The sequence below is a fragment of the Agelaius phoeniceus genome, chromosome 3 (assembly GCF_051311805.1).
Source record: "Agelaius phoeniceus isolate bAgePho1 chromosome 3, bAgePho1.hap1, whole genome shotgun sequence".
NCBI classification, from domain to species: Eukaryota; Metazoa; Chordata; class Aves; order Passeriformes; family Icteridae; genus Agelaius; species Agelaius phoeniceus.
Window position 1 is genome coordinate 80,340,531 of NC_135267.1, and position 23,642 is coordinate 80,364,172.

Sequence of the window (23,642 nt, forward strand, 5' to 3'; positions counted from 1 at the left end):
CCCTTCCATTTTTCTTTCCAACCTAGTACTTCTCACCCTTCCTGAACCTTCACCCAAATGGAAGAAAAACAATCACACAACCTTAAAAATATCATACTGCATCCAGAGACACATTTTAGTTGGCAGTACCTTGATCTGCACTTCTCTGTATGTTATACTGTCATGACTAAATATTCCAGCGGAATGTAAAATAACTGGTTTTGCTTTCAAATGCTGTTTCCTTTTCTTAGAAAAATGGTTGAAAGAATTACTGGCTTTAGAAATCTTTAACCTTAGTTTTGCAGATCCAAACCCCATTTAAGCAAAAACTGGACAGAGACAACCGCAGTATCCAGAAAAAGTATCTCCTCCTCACTAGCTACTAGCTGAAGTACATCCCAGAGTACCCAGAATGATCATTTCAAAAATCATTCCAAGGACTGCATTATTAGTTGTTCAGATTTCTAAAATAATCAGAAAAAGGTTTTGAAAATGATCATTCCAATTCCTCTTGAAGTTTTCCTATTAGGAAAAAAAAAGACCTAAACAAATTTATGAAAACTGTTTGTTATAAAGTAGGGATATATTTAATATTTGGAGTCTGGTAGTAAATTTTAACCAATATGCCCTCATTTCAAAAAGAGTTGCAAATATTTTCAAGTAATTAAAATAATGTAAACAGACATTATATTAATTACTTTATATTTAGCCAGTCCTACAAAGGTAGGATCTAAAAGGTAGTTGAAAAATGCTTTCTCTGACAAACCAACAATGTAGCCAGCTTTGTTTAAGGGCTGAAAAGCAGCATATGCCTACTAAGCAATATTCATTTAAAAATATGTTTATCAGCTGCAGACCCAGCACAGGAGCAGGTGAGGGTAGAAATGGGGAAAGGAAGAAAAATTGGAGTAGAATAAGACAGGAGAGTCCCAGCATCACTAAACTGGAGCCTATAGTGGCCCGTGCACTTTTCAGAAACCCTAAAGGAATGTAGAAGGTTTACCATGTCTTATTCAAGCTGTTCTATAAGAATTTTTAAAATCCCTTTAAAAGACTGATATTGCAAAGAATCGCATTTACACCTCCTCCCTTAATCTAGCATAACTAATCTTTCTACAGCACTCTGAACTAGTAAATAATGAACTTGTAAAAGAAGAACCCATTAAATCTATTTGTATGAAAATTCTGTGGGTTCAAAATCCATTTTCTACTGATAAATAGCTGTAGAAGTCATTCGTTCTTTGGCAACTTAATGAAAATTATACACCAGCATCTTCATGAAGATGATAGATCAAAAATTGCTTAGGATGTGTATGAAAACAACACCATTCGTGGTATCTTCTCTGATTCCTTCTTAGCACTGTTAGAAAAACTGATATTAAAAAAATTCTGATCCTGATGGAACTCAGGAATGAAAACCTTAGCTGGAAAGTTAATCAAGTCATTTGATTAATTTAGCACATATAAATCATTTAACAACTTTTAACTATTTTTGGAAACGGAGCTTGTTACCATCAAGAACAAATGGGTAGAAATACACAATTATATCCAAATGACTAGAATGCTTAATGGAAGAAAACATAAATGCATTAAGATTAAAGGAAATATTTAAAACCACAGATTCTCTGTCTACTGTGTGGTCATCTCCCAAAATGTCACAGCCCATGCTAATAAAATCCTTTGCATTACTGCAGTTGCAGCACAAGAAGTCAGATAAATGGACTTGCTAAGAGAACCCCTTCATGAAGGCTTCTGTCATGAGACTGTCAAACTGTCTAACATAAGAATTTCCAGTACTCAGGTTTAATCAAGCTAGACAAAAATGTTGGAGGCACTCCAAATGTTTTATGGCTTAGGGCATCAAGGATCCTGAGATCACTTCCCAAGTGCTGTCAGATTCTACATCTCCCAGATTTGGAATCCTGGCTTCCCTGACAGTCTCCTAATGAATGACCACAGGAAATTCCTCTACAGCAACTCCATGTCTTCATCAGCAAAAGAAAAATGCAGCAGCACATCCAAAACGCCCTCCTTCAAAGACTCATACATCATAATGATTTTAAATGAAACATCAACTTTTCAGGATTCAAATACATAGCACCATAATGATAATTTTTTTACATTCCTGGCTGTTTTAGCAAGCAGGAGTGTGATGGACATAGACAAGTGCCTGCTGTTCACGTGTGACAACAAGACTTAGCTATATAAAGATGACAAAGGGCTAACAAAACTGTAATATGAAGAAAAAAAGAATCTAAAAGAATCTTGATAAAGCCTATAGACCCTTCATTTGAAAAAAAAATTAAATAAATCTACTAGATTACACGTTTCAGAATTTTAACATTTCTTTTTTGTATTGGAAGAATAATGTTCTTTTTGTTTGGACTGAGATTATTTAAATAATCACTGCCTCAATCTTGCAATAAAAATACTAACCACCAACTATCACATCAAAATGGTAAATAGAAATTGCCGCTTTATTCATGAATGTGTTTTCTTGTTCTCACAATACCAATGACTATTTAAAAGTTTCAGTGTTTTACAGAGCTGATCTACTTGAGAAAAAAAAATTGAAAAAATTGATAGCAGTAGCAGCTTGATGTTCATGAACATCTACATGTACTCCTCAGATCCTAAGTCAGAAACTACAAGTACAAAAATAGATTTTAATTTCAGTCTTCCAAAACTTGTCATGTTGTTGAAAGTGATGATTCATTACTTGTACATATAAGCTTATCGCAAGACTAGCAGACACAGAAGGATTTGTGGTTTATGCATCTAATTTAGAGACATAATTAGAAAATTATCTCGTACAGTTTGCAGGGAGGAACTGCAAAATCTCTTAACTCCTGCCTATTTGAATTTGATTATATATATATATACACACTCTATATTTATACACATACATATATTACAATAAGGCAGCTCAGAAGTCTTACCTGAGTCTGCTTCATTGCTCGTTCCATCCTGCGAGTGCTTCCTTTCTCCAGTTTGGTCCGAAGGAGTAAGGCTGATGTCTGAATGGCCCAGAACTTTGGCTGGGAGAGCAAGCACTGCAGACAATAAGAACATTTTGTCATTACTTAAAGACATTGAAGACAGTAAAATTTTTTTAAGTGGTCTCAAGCATGAATGCTGTTTCTTATTCTGAAAGTCAAATATGTGGCTGGAGGACTTACTTCATGAACTGCGGGCTGTACGAATTACCTTAATCTATTTTCAATGTAAAAAGTGGCCTTCAAAACCGCTTCCTCACTCTCAGCTATGCTGTACTTTGTTTTATATGTACCCATATGATGCATAGGCCAAACTGCACAAATTTAAATGGCTACTTAGAATCAAAGAAAAAATGAAGATTTGATCCTGGGCTGACTGGCTCAGCCTTTTCCACACCTGCACACTGGGTAGCTGTAGACAGCTGCAGGGATCCTATTTCTCAAGGCTGAACAAATCCAACTCTCTCTTGGCCTCTTCTCATATGCAAGGTGCCCTGATACCCAGGTTAACAGCATTTCCACATGAAAAATGTTAGATTTGCTAAGAACCTGAAGAACATTAATTAATCTAGAACTTGCCATGACTTGAGAATGACAGGAAGAATTTTTGACTTTAGTAGATATATAGGGACTATGGAATAATCTATGCAAGCAGTTTTCCTAAAATAATTTTAAGTTATTGCTAAGAACACGCTGCACTGATGCCAGGAACTTAGTGCCAGTCTCCAACCACTGATTTTCAGGAAAGTCCAATAGAAGACATGCAGCCAATACAATTCTGGTACCTCTTAATAATTGACAGACTGCCTGGACTCTTTCCAGTATGGTTTTAGAAAGAATATACCATTTCTGAAAAGTGAGACAGCAGGAAAGCTCCCTTGCTAATTTTATTGACACTGCAAATATGATCCATCTTCTCTGAGAAAATATATTTGTCTATAGATATTTGAAGACTGGAGAAAAAGCCCCAGTGGTTTTATTCTTTCCTCTCAGAGATCTCCCAAAGCATTAAAAAGCATAATTTGCTCATGGTTTGTGTCTAATGCCTGACAAATTTCTGTCATGTTGTAATCTGGTTTTGTTTTCCCTAATGATTTCAAAAGAAAGGAGGCAGAAAGAAACAATCTAAAAAATATGCTCCAAACAAAACTACAATAGGAAGAGAGGCAACAACAAAAGCAAAAATGAAGGCAGTGTTGTTGTGCAACAACCAAACACTCAACTAATCCTGTCCTCTGTGAGCAAGAATCTCTGCACTGACTCTTTCAGGACTTCTCCTCAGTCGTAGATTAAGAGGCACCCAAAGGCTTCTATACTATCCTCTACTTTCTGAGGATCTGGAATTAATTAAGGGAACACAATCACAACATTCTCTGTTCTGTAGATTGTCAAGTGCCCTTTTACAAACTATAATCACCAAATCTGGTAACTGATGGATGTCCTAGTTCTGAGAGCTATCTCTCCTCTGTTTCATCAAACTTCAAACACCTATTTTAGTTTCATCTTAAGACAAACACAAGCAAGGCATTCCTAGCACAGGAGATTGGTGTCTGAGTTTATTTTTTAGCAGCCATACCAGGTAGCTGCCTAATCAAACACCTTAAGGAATTGCTTGGGCAAACACTGGAACAATGTTTCTTTTAGCTTAAAAGCTTATTTTATGGGGAAGGTCACCCTTTTCCCTATTTTCTCCACTATTAGTATTGTGTCATACTATTTAATTTTTTACTTCAAGGGATTTATTTCTGTGCTACCTGGTGGTAGACATCAGTATTAACTTTGCAAAAGAACAATGACAACTACAAGTCTTGGCTAATAATGCTCCTAAAGATATTTTCAGGTCTGATTACTGCCCTTGTCCAGCAGCAGAGTCCTTGTTCTCTCACTGCTTCAAGCAAGTGGCCCACGAAGGGCAGAGTACAAAGTTTCTTGTCCACAGCATCCGGCTCTGTAGGAGAACCAGCAGCCCAGGAGAGCCCATCGCCTGTCTCTGTGTGCACCTCCTACACCACTACCTGAGCAGTGATTTAAGCAAGCATGCTGCATGAGCTGTGCATAAAGTCAAATAGGGAGGGAGGAAATCTGAAGAGAAAAAGGGTGGAATACAAGCAGAGATAATTACATTTCACTCCTTTGCAGGAGCAATAACGAGTAGTATTTTGAATAGTAATCCTGCTTTTTAAAGGTATTCATTAAATAAAATGAAAGGTATATCTGCTGTAAAATTACAGAAAAAAAAATTTCATTTCTCCAACAGTTTACTGATACAAAAAAATATTGCAACTGCACAAGACAATGAGAAGCAGACCTAGTTTGCATTTAAGAAGCACTTGTACTTTGTACTGATACAGAGCTCACAGTCCTGTGCCAGAATTCAAATGTTCACCTTTTCATTGCCTAATTGGAATGATTAAAGCACCACAAAAAATCAAAATAATACATGCATAAAGGGCACAAATGTTTATACTCAAAGACTGTAAAGAATAGTTTCAGAACATCTAACCATAACCATTAAGCAAGCTTTAATCTTATACCCAAAATGTCCAAGTATTCCAGATAATAAATGCTTTCTCATAAGATCCAAAGCTTTATGTTTTCACCTGAAATTAAATCTAGGCTCTGCTAATAGGATTATAGGTTAAAACAAAACATCGGCAGCAGAGGGGGAACAACCTAAGAACATGCAGGTTTTGTCAACATACTTGGAAGTTCATTATACTGCACCAAGGGCAGCTAAGAAAATTAACAAAATAATAATTCTGAAGCAAAACGACTATTGAGAATATTCACAAGTTATCATTGTTCTTACTTTAGGGAAAGAACAATAAAATAAAGAGAAACATGGGAAGATTAGACAGACTGAGAAGAAATGAAAGGAAATAAGGTCATGCAACATTTTCTGCACAGAATAGGATATTTTCACATGGGAAAAGTAATTTTCCAATTCTTTCACACATTTTTTTCCGACAAATAATATCATCCTCTCCCATCATATCAGAATGTAAAAAAGGAGATGACCAAAGAATTACACAAACCAGAATATTTAATTCAATATAACTTCCTTATATGACATTGAAATGAAACAAGATGCTGCAAGTCTTAATAGCAAAGTAGTCCATTATTGTACAACACTTATAAATACATAAGAACAAAAGGCAAGTTTTGTTCTTGGAACATAAACTTCTCCTGGCAACCTGTTCCAGATTGCTCAAGGAAGTTATTGATGCCCTATCCCTGGATTTGTTCAAGGCCAGGTTGGAGAGGCTTTGAGCAAACTGGTCTAGTGGAAGGTGTCCCTGCCCATGGCAGGGGAGTTGGAACAGGATGGCCTTGAAGGTCCCTATCAACCCAAACCATTTCGTGATTCCAAGTAATACCTGAATTGTGAGATAGGTTACATTAGTAATGACACCCAGATCAAACCCAGCCAAAGATTTCTGTCAAACCCAAAAATCAGATACCATGAACAAACCATTTCAGCCTCAATATTCAGAATTTAACCTAGGTGTGAAGCACTCCCTGATCACTCTTAAAACTTCCTGTCAGAGAAACAGACAAAGAACTGCATCAGTCAGTCACAACTTAGAGAAGGTAAAGATTGGTCAAAGCAACTCTTTTGCCTTCCTGCATCTACTATTTTAAAAAGCTGGAGTTCCTATAGGAATTCTTCCTGTCATCAAAGTCAGGAAGAGCTTACTTGGGCATATAAGACATGCTAAAATACCTGGAACAGGTAAAGATGATTGTTATTAACTGCAGCGCTAATTAATTTTAATGGTTTCTAATTTTTCCTTATGATAAATCTATGAAGTAAGGTTATTGTTTTACTCCTGAAGCTTGCTCACTGATAAACTATCAGTAGCCTAGCAAAGTACTGTGATTGCTATGATGGAGCTATCATCTGAAAATGGACTTGTAAACGAAGCAATTTTAATTGCAATCACTTGTGGAATTCCTAAGAATTTGCACACCAGTCCATCAGTGAACCAAAAATATTCTGCTTATTGGCCAAATTGCCAGGATGTGGTGAAATTATTTCACTGAAGTCACAGGCATGAGGCACCCTGAGGATAGCTCTGGTCCTCTGTCATGCCTCCAAAGACATGACCCTTAATTCAGATTCAGCCCAGGTTATTTACTAACTTATTTTAAGTTACAAACAAGTACAAAACACTAGGGACGATTTAGAGGAAAAAAAATGAAAAATATTCCTTTTTAGTTCCTTATGTTATCCATTTCAGTTAACATACTTCAGGAGCTTTGGTGCTTACTTTTCAAAAAAACCACACCTTAAGATTTTCAGATTACTCATGCGGATTACTTCATCCACAGTCCAATAGTCTTGTCAATAGTCAAGAGTCTTGTTTCATATAACTATTATATCCTTATTTAATGATTTTCAGTAATTCATTCAGATAATTAACATGAAACCCTTATTTCTTCAACACATCCCAAGGCAAAATGGCAAGCTTTTAACTCATTCTGTGCTTTGCTGTAAAATGAGACACTACTATGGCTTCTTTTCCACATTCTATATCCTGCACAATTATCAGGTGAGTACATTAAAAACCCACTAATACAACTGAGACATGAACAGGGAAAATGTGCATTTGCTTGTATATGTATCTGTTAATCTCTGCTGAATGACTTTATTACTGAAAGCTAACTTTAAAGTGTTTCATTTGTTTTTATGTACACAGCAAAGAATTGGCAAAAACTTCTATGGAATTCATGACTAAGATCAAGAGGAAAAAAACAGCATGATATTAGGGAGAAATGTGATTTGCTTTCTACATGTTATTCTCATCCAAATAATTTGACACTTAAGTTTCTGTACAACTAATGCAAGTTTTTCTTCTGAAAAGTCATGTTCAAATGACACTTACTTAATATCAAATTTTTTGGAAATTTCTCCTAGCACTAAACTGGTGACCGAAAAAGCAAATGAAATAAAATTAAAAATAATCAACTTAGAGAAAAACCTGAAAGATGCCACATTATTATGGAAAGACTTCCTTTCATTAAGTCCATGTTTTTTCAACAGAATAGTGTTTAATAAAAGGTACTGCTTGCATTTCTGGAAAAAAGTATGTACAGAAAACTGCCCTGAAAAGCATCTAAATGAACTTTATGGAACTACTTTTAATTGTCTAAGAAAGATTATGGCAATCCAAGGTCCAGAGGGATGCAAAAATAATAGAAATTTTGAGATAAGTCCTTAAAATATTAACTCCTTTACTAACCAAGCTCAAACACAAATGATCTGCAGTAGTATTGGCAGCATCCGGATGAAATGAGATTTGTAACTTTAAACAATAATTCTGTTTGAACCCTGTAAGTTAAAATAAAGCACATTTGTGACTAAGTGGTTTCCAGTACCAGCGCACTTTTTATTTTTTAGTGAAAAGCACAAGTATCAAGAGGGCAAGAAAAATACTAAATTTCTAATTACCATTAAGCAGCAGAACCATGGCCTGGCAACAGAGCAAGCCAGTCAGTATGACCACTTTTAGCTTTTCTGCTTAGTGTTAGGAACATGTAAAAATTGCCTGTTGGCTCAAACAGATCAAGTATGTTCAAATCAAGAATACATACCTATTCTGCTGTACATGCCCACCCCAAAGATTTCAAAATAAAGAGGAATCAAAAGAAGATTTGACTATATGGCATCACTAACAAAAGTACGATGCTGAGGTTTCACAGAGCTCCAGTTCCTCCTAGTGTTTTTATTCTTATCACAACACTCAGCAGTTTACCAATCCTTCAGTGACCACAAATTAAGAGGAAACTGTAATAGCTGCACGCATACACAAATCCTCAAATCAATAAACAACTAAAATTCATTACTGTTTTCTAAATAGGCATATTTAAATGGTCAAGGAGTAGTATTTGATATTTAAGCTGATTTAATGTGTGTTACAAAGGATTGTTTTTAAGCACAGAATGCTGTTGTGCTGGTGTATATAAATAGTTTAATGCAAAAAATTGCTTAGCAACCAGCTTAAGGAACATTTCTCCTTTTATCTATATTTAAATTTAAAGTTTCTATTTTGCAATTATCATAGTACATATGCTCTTTATACATAGAAATGAAATTTCTAATAAAAATGGATTTAGAATTGCAGAATACTGAATAACAATTACAATAAAAAGTTTTTGTGTTTGATACACCATTTCCCTTAGTTCAATGCTACCCCAAGACTTTTCCTTTTTATTTTCCATTGTTGTTATACACAAATCCTCTCTGTTATGTGTAATGATACATAATTACTGCATGTTAATCTCTAAATGTATTTTTATGTAAAAATTGAAATGGAGCCATAAACTAAAATGTGTATCTGTAAATGCCCATCTGATTCATCTCAGACAAAGACTTAATGCTATAATTTCAGAGGTTATTTTTTTTGTACTAACAGGAGAGCTCCTCCAGTGTGTCTTCATAAATCAACATTTTATTGAAATTGAATAATCTGAAGTTCAGACAGAAACAACTCCATTCTTCTATATTAAATATATATATATGAAATACTTTTCATTTCTTTGAGGGTATCACCTTAACACATGACAACTTCACTTTAAGTTCAAAATTCAAACAAAACCTGACAGCCAATAAAGATTTCCTCTTGGACAGTAAATTGGACGAGGTAGCAACAAAACACAACACATCAAATTCAAGCCTATTGCCTTTACTGCTTCTACAGGAGAACAACTACTCATGGAATCCACAGTACGATCCCCAATTTTTATAAAACATCTTAAGTATGTGACAGTTCTAAACAAACAACAGTGATTAACTTGGGAACAAACAAATAGGATGATGAAGCAAATTATTTCAAACCATCTGCTCTTTCCAGCTTCTGTCATCCATAATCATTGACATTGCTTTAGACATGAACAATCAAGCTGTATATTCTCCAGTCACATTTTATTATCTATAAACGCCTTCATATTTTCTAAGGTCCAACAACAAAAAAATTACATTAGGACTTCACTCCAGATGATTCTTGTTTCAAATGGATAAATTCTAACCTATTTGGCATAATTATGTCCTTGGAGAGCAACACAAACAAGATACGGGACACAAACAAGGACAGTAATATTTTTATACCTTGAGAATGCAAGGCTTCCATAAATACTATGACAGTGGATATGCTTAGTGGCTAGAAGGAAGGAAGAGAAGAAAAGATAGTCAAATTTACGCAGAAAATTATTCCTAGCATGGACTAGCCAAGAGATTTTGCAGATTGGTTTTTGGTTGCTTTTTTCCTATTAAAAAAATACTGAAACAGAAGGAATACTCACACCAGTGTGCATTGTAGTCTACTACATCTTTCCTCCTCAAGGTCAAAAGCTCTGCTCAGGTATCAAACAAAGATCAAAGGCCCTGCTGGTATGTTTAACAGTTATCAAACCCTGTGCTGTATATGCCTTGATACATCTCTTTAATTTCACACTTTCACTAAACATGGAAATCTGTCCTACACTTCCAGTCATTCTAACAGTTTTGGGCCACAAAAAATCAAAATATTATCAATAATCCTGCAAATTAGAAGTCACATCAACACGTGAGTAACTGTCTTGAAAATTTCTGTCTTTTTCTGTGAAATGGACTGCAATTTCAGGTAGCAACCAAAAGCATCTTTTTCCACATGGCATTAACAACTAGAACTTAAAAACCAACAATATGCAAAGTCTTTGGAGTTATGGATTACTAATTGATTTAACAGTCTTAGGGAAAAACTAGCAAGACAAGGATAATTTACATTTTTTTCTTTGCAAACGTGACAACTTGCATTATACACTTCTAATTAGTAATACTTCAGGCATTATTCCAAGTCCTGTGTTAGTCTTTCTTTTTCAATGCTGCATGAGAAAAATGTGTTATTACTTGGTTAGGTCTTAAATACTTTCTTGCCTAACAGCATCTAATATAAATTCTACATGGCACCTTTAGAGCATTATGCCAAGACCTTTGCACTGTAATAACAAAACAAAAAATAAAGCAATGCTTGAGCCTGTATGAAGTGCATTAGCAGAAGTTCTGTATTTTTGTTTATTAGGTCTCTTGGTGTTTCAGGGAGTTGTTACATCATGCTACAGAGTCAATCATGATCATCTGTGGTTTTTTTAAGGCCTCTTGAATTACCATGATTAAAAAAATTCTCTGACTGTATGTTAGGCAAATGAGAGGCAGAAATCCTGAAAGTATTAAAGTCACAGAGGAGAAGATTTACTCTCCTGCACTGGCTGAGACATCAGCATTTGCACAGTGCCATTTTCCAGTACTGCTTTAATATTCCATCTATTTCAGTAGGTTTAGACCACACATTCAGCATATTTTTCCCCAAAATCTAAAGCTATTCACTCAATTGTATAACAATGGTTTATTTTGGTCCATAAAACTAATCCTGGGACTGTTGAACGAAAATAGCTTTTCACCACAACAGGTGTTAGCTGATCATTAGCAGAGCTGGGCTTAAAGCTCTTAACCACAGCCATTAGAAATACCTCTTGGGTGTTAAAAAGTCAAGAGTGAGGCCAAAACACCATCAGTGATCTGCATCAAGGGACTAGTTTAATTAGAATGGCATTTTTAAAATTCACTTTGTCTAGTCTTGTCTGGTAGCCTCAGCACTCAAATTATAACATTACATCATTGTAAATACAGAGTACCTTTTGTTGATTCCTACCACTAAAACAAGAATACACTATCTGATTTTTTTTGCATTGCTATATACTTCAGTGTATACAGCAATGCAAAATGAATGAAATTTTTTTCATATACATAATTTCAGAAGCTTGGAGAATTTAATGGATTTGGAATAAAATATAAATTATGAGTGTTTTAAAATGAAACGTGTACACATACATACTGATCACTTTTTTCAGTTTTCTTTTTGTCCATACACACTTTATAAGGCAAAATGTTAGAAACCTATTAGGTAAACAGTTACTTACTTACACTATACTAGACTGATCTAGAAATGAATGTTAGACTCAACAGAGCAGCAATTATATTGCACTTACCTAAAGGCAATTTAATGTTCTCAAGTGCCTCATTCAATTTTAGTCCACATGTGACTGACTCTCTCTCTGAAATTTATTGTATCTGGAATTTATCACATCTGAAGGTACATTAAATATAAGAGTTATTTCGTAGCTTGCTCAATCAGTTAAAAAGTTATAAGACAATTCTGGAATAAATTTTCTTCTCGGAAGATATAAAAAATATCCCAATACATGAAGGCTAATGTAATTTCACTTCAGTTGCATTTTCCACAGCTTTTTTTACCCTACTTAAATAGTGTTCTGCAGCAAATGGGTAGGTTTTGAAAATATCCACCCACCAGTGGCCTCAGATTCTATCCTGCTTATCATTCTAAACATATTTCCCCTCCATGGCACTTATTTTAAGCAGTAACTCTTACTCCTTCTGGTATCTACCTTGCAAAGGGACAATTCTTGCTTCTAGGCAACTATGTATGCTAGATCAGCTTGGAAACTGTGCTGGCTTGTGTACCACTTCTGTAGCACCTAGAATTTCAAGGAATAAAAAAAACCAAAAAAAAAAATCAGGCAGGAAATATTGGAAGTTAGTTCTACTATCTGCTCAAAGATACTGTTACCAACCTTATTAGAACTAGCAAGACACGTCATTGCCATCTCTTCTACCTCGCCTTAAAAGAATTGTGGTTGAAAAAACTCAACACAGCCTCTTCTCAGCAATAGATCAACATTATTCACGAGCAACCTTCTGCTTTGTTAGTCAATACTCAGACTCAGCATAGTAAGCTGACAGTCTTAAAGGGATAAAGGATGACTTTCCAAAAGAAAACACCCTCAGACTTTACAGCTTCTTTGTTCCATTTGTTTTCATTAGCAAAGGAAACATATTCAAGTAAAGTGAGGCTGCCTTACCCTGGTCTTGGTTCTTCTAAATAACATTAGTCAGGAGAACATCCAACTTCTCTTTCTATTCTCCATCACCATCTCATCTGAAACCTGAATAATCTCAAGTCCTATTTGCCTCTTCAGTGAATTTTTTTGAAGAACCCAGAGCAAAAAGAATCATAGAAAAGGTCTAGATCTGCTGCTTTTACTAACAGATCTAAATATGTTGTTCTGTTATTTTTATCTCCTGATTCCATGTACAGTTCCTCACATGCAGAACACCAGTCAAAACTCACTCTCCTTCTCCGCAGCCACACTGTTCAGAAGTCTAAAGGGAAATGGTTAAGCACTCTCAGCACAAGGTTCATAACCAAACATATGAAATGCCATAGCTGTTCCTTCCCCCATTACACTCTTCATATCATCTGACTACACACCAAGAATTTCCTCAGCTTTTAAGTTGGATATTCCTATGTTTTCTCTTGGAAAATCTGTCTCACGCCATAACCCTGCAACTCAGAAACACCTAAATATTGTGTGTATTTAAAAAATTAAATAAAACATGTTCTTTGACATGAATATGGGGGTACTGGAAACAGATCTCTGGTCAGAAATAGAAGAAACACAAGCACATGATGAATGTCTTTCCAGCTAGCCCTGAACGTAGCTCTGCAGATAAGAGTGAAATGACAGCACAATGGCCCCTACATGATACAATTTACAGGGAAAAAGGTCAGAGAAAATGAGCACTAGAGAAATCTTCCCTTTCAGAGGAAGTCTCCTATGTTCCACAAAAAGAGCTGTGTGAAAGGAATACAAAGATCTATGCTCAATGAAGAATTTTCATTGGAAACAAAAGACTCAAAGAAAGCTTTGTATGGATTCAAATGTAACAGAAACACAAAAGAGCAAGCTCATATTAGCCTGCATGGAACAAAAATATAATAAAAAGTATGGAGACTTATAGTGAGTTATAAACATGATTCTTTGCTTCCATATAACGCAGTCTGTGACTTCACTTGCATGCATGCAAGTACATAACTTGCAGAGAAATCTATGGAAGAAACAAGTACCACAATTCAAAGTAATTTTAGACACAATGAAATAATCAACTCAGATCTGGATTGGCTAAGAAAATGTTTCAATGCTTTTCCCCTTTAGGACTTCCTACTTTCTAATAACAGCACAAAGACATTATCAATCAAATTAGTTGTTCAGTTCTACTTATACAACCAAACTGCAAATGTCTCCTGGATGTCCAGAATTATGTATGTTTTCTTCCAGATTAACAGGCATTGGTGGGCTAATATTTAGCAGGTTTTTAAGAGCTTGACACTCTCTTATGATACTAAGTGGTATACCTTTTGTGTCCTCATTTAAGATGTAAAATATTTTTTTATGCTAATGTCTAATCTGGTTTTTGTGTTGTATTTCAGTTTGCATTTTTATTTTCAGTTTAAGAGACAACTTAAGTTCAGATGTAAGCTTTCCTTGGAGGTTCTCAACTTTTTTATTTTTTTAGAAGAAAGAAACTAGAGAAGAAAAGGATATGTAATGAAAAAAAAGAAGGTACTGTTTTATTTAAAGGCATCAGCTTTCAATGACTAGTGAAGGGTAAACCACATAAGATATGGCTCCTATTTTCACTTGGAATGGAGTCCAGCCATATGACTGACACTTGTTCCGTTGTGCCAAATACATCACTTATTCTGTGTTATGCTGCAAACAACTTCAGCCAGACTTGACGGTAGTAGCATTGTTTTTTTCAGGTCTGTGGTTTGGACTTACTCCTGAAACAGCATAAGTACAGACTTCCATACCACATCACAGAACTGCATTTATTTCCTAAGGCCCAATCTCAACAGTAATAAATCACAATTTTGGATACAAAAGACTAGAATTTAACTCTTTGGTACCAATGATAAGGATTTCCCTAGTTATTTAACAAGAGCAAATTTCTTGTTTTAACTGCTCAGCCTCTGTAATTTCACCATCTGTGCCAAGATTCTCAATACATCATGTGATCTTGAGGTTATAACCTGAAAACCAGAAGAGTATTTTTTTTCCTCTGCACAGGTAGTAAAATAGTGAACTGGTTTGACAATGGCTAGATATTATATCTTAAAAATAGATAATTTCAGGACTGCATGCAATGGTACACGCTATCTGCGGACTTGCGATCTATTTAGTACCAAGACAAACAAAGCAAATGACTGACAAAAAGGCTAAAATTTAGAAAACCTGCGTCGATGGAGGATATTTTCTAACTTGTTAGAATTGGTCATGTGGGAGAAGAAGTAAATCCCTCCTCCCCTTGCAAACTACCACAGTAGGCTCCTAAATCCTACGCCTTTCATGCTCTACTCCCCTTCAGCCTTGCCTCTCCTCTGACAAAGAGCATTTTTGGAACAGACAGTGCTACAGGTTAACTCATCCTCTGCTGATAAAAATTTTTTCTTCAGGGAGACAGTTATGACTGTTAATCTTTCGATTTGTTACTACTGCCTGCAGCTACAGACAAAACCCATCATTTCTCAATACTTTCATTGGGTTGGTAATTTTTATTTTTTTTAAAAAGTAGTACTTCTTACTCAGCAAAATCTGGGTAAACCTACACATTAAGGTTCCCATTCCCATTTTTCTGCTTTATTTGCCTGAACTTTGCAGGGCAAACTCACTGCTTTCAAAACTCCAGATCACTGGAAAAATTCTTTAGGTCTGACAGATCCTGCATCCTTATGCAACTGACCCAGGGTGGTGGGATTAGTCTGTTCTGCCTGCCTACTCACATTTATGAGCTCACCACTATGTTTTTTTCCACAGACTGCCAGTGATACTTCCTGTTTATTTGGCCTATCAACAGCCTCTGGAAGAATGCTGCTTTATATACTGATGTTATCTGATGCTGCATAGATTTGTACTCTAACAGCAACTTTTATCTTTAATTCTACAATGATAACTTCAGCACAAATATCCATTTACAATAACTATCCTTAAAATACCTTAACTGAGAATCTTCTGCAAGAAGAGAATATAGGGCAGCAAAAATACTTGTTCTCAGACAGATTTGGAGCACAACCATAAAAATTACACAGAACAATGAAGCATTAAAAATTCCCTTCACAGACTCACTAGAAGGCATTAAATTATCTTCTTGAAAACAACTAATTTCAATGTTTTCATAATTTCTTATATTTAACATCAGTCAATGGCACAAGAAGAATAATAGTTGCATACAACTTTTACATTATAAAATACACATGTCCCATTTGTGAACCAATCCAATAATGATGTTAACTAGTAAAAATCAGCTACCACATTTTTTTCTGTAACAGGCACAGCCAAAAAAATTCAGAAATAATTACATGCCTAGACCAGTGATTTATAGTAAGGCTGCCACTGACTTTATTATTCATCTATGTCAGAACAAATTAGAGAAGTTCCATAAAACACCCTCCCAACCTTCAGTCTGTAAGAACAGCTATCTGTATAACAGTGAGACACAGGAAAAGAAAACCACACAATGCCAGACAGGGCTCCACAGGGAACGAGTTTACCTGGCTTTTCCCCGTTTTGAATGCCAGCATCCACCGCAGGAATTCTGCCTACAAGGGTCTCTATGGCTCAGCAGTCTACACACTGCAATACCTGGTGTTCACAAGTAATGTGACATGTTAATGCAAGAAGCATGCCTCACTTACTGCTTGGTGGGCTGAGGGGACAGGAGATGGCTAGAGATGACAATTTCAGTGAGATTTCTAGGATGGCCTCGACAGTTTCCCCAGAAAGAGCACATTAGCAAGTCTCACTGTCCATTAGAAGATACTTGATTTCAATTTCATTCAGTTCCTTCCTGACTTCACCAGCAGAAATATTTTGTCTCTTAAAAAGAGCTCCTGCTCTCACATGCAAGAGCATCAAGCTGCTGGAGGCCACCAGCACCCTGGCTTTTAACCTTACGTGCAAAAGTTTAGTTCCCAGGAGCACAAAAAACCCACCACCTTCCTTTCAGAGCCTGAAGACACAGTAGTCCTGAAAGAAGAGTAACTCCTTTAGCAGCAACCAAAAGTGAGGAAGGAATGGAGTAAAAGTAGTCAGCAATATATTAGCAAGAAAGAAATTAGGGAAGAAGACAGCAAGAGTGAAAGATAAACAGAAGGCAAGCACTGACAAAGAAGGGCTGAGAGGAACATGGCATGGATGAGTAAACAAAAAGGGAAGCTGACACAAGCACAAGCAACTAATACTAGTGGGGGAAAAGAGTGAGAGACTGCTGGAGAGCATGAAAGAAAATCCTGTCTTGGTGGCCAAAGTGAATAGCTTTCCTAAATCTGAGAGAGTTGTGAAGAGAGAAGCTATAATCTGAATGTATTTATCAGGGACAAATGGCAGTGTCTGGGTTGTGCTTTGACTGGAAAGAAGCTACAAGCATGAGCTGTAATGGATTAAGATTCAAACACAGTCTAGTGTCTGACCAGTGTATTATGCACAGAAACCACAGCAGTTATTAAAATCACTATGAAAACTGGACAAGGAATCACAGAATGAGTTGGGTTGGGTTGGCAGCGACCCTTAAAGGTCATCTAGTCCAATCTCCCTGCAATGATCAGGGGCATCTTGAACTAGAACAGGTTGGTCAGAGCCTCATGCAATTTGACCTTGAATGTTTCCAGGGATGGGGCATAAACCACATCTCTGGGCAACTTGTTCCAGTGCCTCACCACTATCTTCATAAAAAATGTCCACCTTATGTCTAGTCTGAAGAAGCTACATAGACATTTTACTTGGACAAATGAAAGGGGCAATCTTTTTAGTTATATACCCCTATGGTTTGCAACTTCCCAGCTTTATTACAGCTACAACACACAGAAATGAACACTTGCCTATTATAGATCAGGAAAAGACACACAATATACACACACTGCAGTTCCTGCACAATAAGCTGTAAGATGAGAACTGTGTCATTACCCCAGCCTCTAAATGTCCTGCTTACTACTAAGCTACTAACTGCTTCAGACCATGCAAGCTGTTCAAAATAAAAACATAAACAGATTTCTAAACATATTTCAATCCTTTATTCCCAAACAGTAATGCTTTGACAGATAGGTATTAAACTAAAACCAAAGAAAACATCATTTCTAGCAAACAAAAACCAAATTAGGTACAATACCCAAGACATAGGCTTTCCCTCTCCTGGTGTTGCAACTATGAAATCAAACAACTAATCTTACAGCGCAGAAAAATCTTTCACAGTCTATTTATAGAAATCTGTAAAAATATTTTCTCTTTCATCTTTCGCCTAGACTAGCCAGAATTCATTGGAGAATGTGTTGCCCAATGAATTCTGACAAATATACTTAAGAAAAATCTAACTGACACAAGATATGAAGTCTTCAAGAAGAAGAAAAAAGCCCAAGCTCCAATTTAATTAATGCAAGACATGCATGAGGATAATATAGACAAGACAGTAAAATCTCAAATATGTCAAAATATATCAACTAGTACCTAGTGTCATGATTTTTATTTCTGTTCAGAAAAGGCCCCAAATCTCAGCTTCCCAGATAGAAAAGCATTAGTGCAAATATTTTAAAACATTTTTGCAAATTCAAACATGCAGAACATGATGCTTTTAAATATTTTATTGTCCTTTATTTGAATAGTCTTCATAACTAACAGCTCTACTTGCTATAATTAATGCAGCCAATCCAAACATGTCAAAAGTATTTATGTTATACCATATTATCACATATACTATATTCTAGGCATAGAAGTTATACCAGAAAAAAGTCTGAAATTTCTCACAGTAATCATCATTTATGTAATTTGTGATAGACCTTGCTTGAACAGTCCACTAAATGAGCTGGCATTGGTTCTATTTCCTGATGCAATGGGCTAACCTTCATCAATAGAATATAAACCTTTCTTATTCATGTATTTGCATAACTGGAAAGTACTTTTCATAAGGCTCACAAACACTGCATGTGAATTACCTTATGAAGATTTCCTGCATATTTGATGTTACAAATAAGTCCTAAAAATAATACTTTGCTTTATTGGTCTGTAAATTATACCAGTAAAAATCTACTTCCGTAAGAAAAAAAATCCAGCTGAGCAATGGGGTTCTATTGGAAAGAATAAAAGCTTCCCTCTGTAGTCATATAAAATGTGATCAGTACTTGAATTCAAGCATTCTATAAACACGTGTAAAATAAATGCGCATACACCCTCTATATAAATGTATTTAAATGTTTCACAAATTAATTTAACCATAACACCTTACTTTCTAGCCAACAGCACTTCAAAATTCCATTCTTTTATTTAAATGTGCTGCTTCTGATAAAACAAAGAAAATACTGTAGAAATACCAGAATCAGAGCTCCTTTGAGAGAATCTTTGTCCTTCTGTAACCCAGAGGGCACCGTGTTTTTCTCAACATACAGAAGCCAACAAACTCCTCATACAATGGCAGGACAATGCCCAAAACCATAACCAAGATCACTGCTGAACAGAACAGGATTTACTCAAACAAGGACAGCTAAGCAAGTAAAGCAGTATTTCCATGAATAAAAGGTGTAAGTGTTTCTTTGGAAAGTTTTCCAAAAATAGGTACTCCAAATCTTTCTCCATTACATCTCCATTCAAAAGCCCATCGGTTTATAGACTTAGAACTTGATTAAACTTTTTTTTTCCTCAAAAATGTTGAGCTGTCTGTCAATAAATGTACAAAAGAAAATACCAATTAGAAATCCTTCCCAGTAGCTTGGCTACCTGACTTCAATATGAAAAAAGACCAAAGGAAAAAAAGAATTAAAGAAAGGAAGAATCTGGAGCCATTTCAGTTTTTCCTCCCCAATTTTGGGGGAAGAGAAAAAGAAAGTCATGCAGCAATAGGGTAAGGTAATTTTATTACTTATCAAGTTCATATTATATTTTTCCCAAAGTAGCTAGAATAGAATAGCTCTAACTGACTGCATTCAATAGAACCAAGAACAACAGGACAGTGACATTTTACTGATGACAAATGAATCAATGAGTATCAGATTTGCACATTTCAGACACCTTGGGCGGGACTGCAATATTTCATTACTGCACTATTTCATGACTGCAATCAAAGACTATGACATTGTAATCAAACCTATCCTAAAGTGTATTAAGTCACAAAAAATGTCACTTGTTCTATATTTCATCTTTAACATAGACCATAAAGATTGTTTGGTGAACTGACATGAAAAATACTCTACTTCCAGTTGAAACACAGACATGATATCATCAGAGAAAATTAAATTTAAGTTGTTTAGACACTAGCAACAAGAATTCAATCACCTTTATTTTTTCAGATGCTATGGAACAAGCAACATTAGAGTAATAATTGGAGCATTGAGTTAGGAAGAAAAAAAAATGAAGGGATGATATTTAGGTAGGTAGAGAAGATGAGAGCAAGACATTATGACAGCTATATAAATTTCAAGAATAAGTCTTCCTCATACAGTAGTAAAACAATAAAAAATTTACTTTGAACAAAGGGAGGATTGGATTTATACCTTGTTTAGTTCATCTGTGCCCTCTCCAGCAAAACAGTCACTAAATATAATGAATTATACACAGAACATAAGTCACTAACAAAAGCAACTGCTAGTACTGATAACACGTGATGATCATAACATCACCAAAAAGGGGTTACTAAGCATCAGACAGAACAGTGAGAATGTCTTATTTCCTTCAGATGATATCTCAGACAGCATTCTGTTGAATAGGGGGTTTTATTTCACCTTCTTGCTGCAATGAAAATTTTCTTGCTGAAGTAAATTATAGTAGTTACAACTGGTGAAGGACATGAGAGGGGGAAGGGAAGCCTGGGACATGTCAACTGGCTGTCAGAGAGGCTGCTAGAAAAAATAAGTGAGCTGCTGATAGATAAAGGAGGAGGGGGAAAAGAAAGGGCTGCTGTAAAAATCTACTTCTGCTGTGGGAAAAAATGTTATTAATTGTCATCAAATTTGTCTGCTTAACTTCTCAAACCCTTAGACAGGCAAAAAGTCTATTAATATTTAAACATTATTTCTGTGTTCTTTTACCAGTGCAGTTACAGTGAGCCCACTAAAATCTATTGCTTGAGTAATTGTGTACGGGTTATACAAAAGAGCACACCATGCTAGAAAGGAAAGGCTATCCCAAATTTCTTGCTCAGAAAGGCACACAATAAATCAGGAATCATCTCTTGCAAGACATAATTCAAGCAGAGCTGTGGATCCCATGGACTGAGGGAAGAATGCAGACCACAGAGGAGAACAAAGTTGAAAGGGATAAAAGTGTCAATTATGCTGAAATCTGATACTTTGTAAAATAAACCAACTTCAGACAGACTGTTACTTAATCCCAGTTTTGGAATGGAATGCAAGCTTCACCCCTGCCCTACAACACATGTACTACAGCACCCAGTTACTTTACCCTGAAACATCTAAATGCAGCAAACATAACTGACAATAGCAGGCCAGTCTCCTACCCACAAAACACTGCACACACAAGTACCAGATGCTTTGTGAACAAGCTTCCAAGAGAGCCAGTGGAGTCTTTGCACATGCAGCAGAAAGAGGCAGCTTCTCTTTTGCTACACTCAATCTGATTTCCCAGTACTGTGTGATGGGCCAGAAGGCATACATGCACTAAACTAGCAAGTGTTTAGATCCTGACATTCCTGTAAAATGATTCAGACTTTTGAATAAAGCCTTTCGAAGAAAAAAAAAAAAGAAAGAAAGAAAAAAAAGAATGGACTAGCTTTGAATTCATTTACTTAAAGTCTCACTAGCTAACTAGCAGGGCTTTGTTGAGAGAAAGCCTTTGCAGTGTTATAATCTTGTAACCAACAGAGGCTATTCAAAATGGGCAACACAGCTTAGAAAAGAAGTGAAAGAAACTTTTTATAAAGCCACAAAAGTTACAGCAGTAGAGACACATGGCACTCTTAATGAGCTTTTCAATACTCTTGCTGCATATAAAACATAAAAAAACTGCAGCCATTTTCTCAGCAGAGAAAAATGCACTGCTTTTATTTAAGCTGTATAAACAACTTCTCTTTAGAAACCAAATTGGCATGTTAGTTTTAAAGAGTTTTGATAGGAAGGCTTAACATTAAAAATATCGTATGCTGTGACTTGATTGCTCCCTAGTTCCACATTAATATCGCAAATGCCATAAAAAAGATGAGAAAAACAAAGCATTTCCATTTCCACCTTCCACTCCCTCCTCCCAATGCCCCCTTCTACAGTGAAATGCAGAAAAAGTATTCATATATGCATATTCATACACACACACTCAATAAAATGTGCACTGTAATCCTTCACTGCGCTTTTCAAAGGTACCATACAACATGAGCTTCTATTACACTCAATAAATGCCCACCTCTGGAAAAAAAAATATCCAACCATTCTAAAATTCCTTAGTAAAAACAGTCTCTTATGGAATCAGTAGCTCAACACTGAGGAAAAACATTCCCATCTGGTCTATCTTTGGAATACATAGTATTCCTTGGATTTTGCAGACTCGTTCCATTCAGACAGACTCGTAACATTCTCCAAATCCTCCATCGGACCTTGGTATCCCTCTCAGTACTACAGGAACAATTTCAGCATGATACATTGTTTTTGTTAGAAGGTGGTAAACAACTTCAATTCTGTAGTCCAAGCAAGATACAAGTTATTACCCTGTTTTCTTTCCCTCTTTAGAAAGTTATCCTCACCTGTTCAAAATGTCCACAGAGAGAATTGCCAGAGCTTCCTTTTCCCTCTTTCACCACTGGATTAAAAAAAGACTGTTCAGCTCTCCATAAATCCTGAGAAAGCTCAAAATTTTAAGAAACCAAAGCAACTAAATTTTTGTGGTTCCATTTCTCTTCCTTCTCATCTTTCATGGGTTCCAAAGGATACAAACACAAGTCTAAGACATGGGATGCACAAAGCAAGACTTCTCCTTCACAGTTGCTGGTTACTTTCTCTTCTCAGTTCCCTACAGGTTAATACTACTGCTGCCACTCAATGTCCCCTGATCATAATACACTAATAAGGGAAAAAAGTAATATCCTCCCACACTGGGCTAAGTGCTCATCACATTTACCACAAAAACCATTTCTCCTGGACTGTTCAAGGGCTTCAACAGATGGAATGGGTAATTTTAAGGACCAGCTGCAGCTCCTTAATCTTGGATATTTGTTGGACTGTCATATTGGACTATAAAACATTGTTTTCCTGATATGTAAGCTATAAGCTATAGTGGAAGCTTTCTATAAAGCTCCAAGAACTTGTATTGCTGAGTATAATCTTATTAGCCTTTTTTTTTAAAGAAAACATTTTTCTCTTTTGCAGAAGAAAAATGCAACACCATCCAGTACTTAATATTTTCTCTATTTCTCTGCAAGGATTGCATAATACTAAAATTATAACAAAGGAATATTTATCAGTTCTTAAATATATTTTTCATATGTTCCTGGAACTTTTTTACATTTCAGAAATAGTTTGCAGTCCCTGGTTGTAAAACTTATGTTCACATCAAAAAGATTTCTATAAAGCCTTAAATATAATCTTGATTTTTTTTTTTTAATATCATGCACACTTACATAGCACTGTTGTTCTGTCTGACCTACATTACCTATTTGAAATAATGCAAACAACAAATATTTAACAAATTATTTTAAGGCTTACTTTTGCTCATTTCCTAAAAGGATTTTTTCCCTAAAAAAAGTATTTTGGCCACTGATTTACAGCTCAGTGATGTACTTGTGTA

At 35.7% G+C, this 23,642-nt stretch overlaps 1 protein-coding gene across 1 annotated transcript in view; it reads right to left on the reverse strand.

The window, feature by feature from the left end:
* Positions 1-23,642, reverse strand: part of TTC27 (tetratricopeptide repeat domain 27) — a 112,558-nt gene that overhangs the window by 51,731 nt on the left and 37,185 nt on the right. Inside the window, exon 10 of the mRNA XM_054629777.2 lies at positions 2,919-3,032. Coding sequence (XP_054485752.2) covers positions 2,919-3,032 — 114 coding nt within the window. The remainder of the gene's footprint in view (positions 1-2,918; positions 3,033-23,642) is intronic.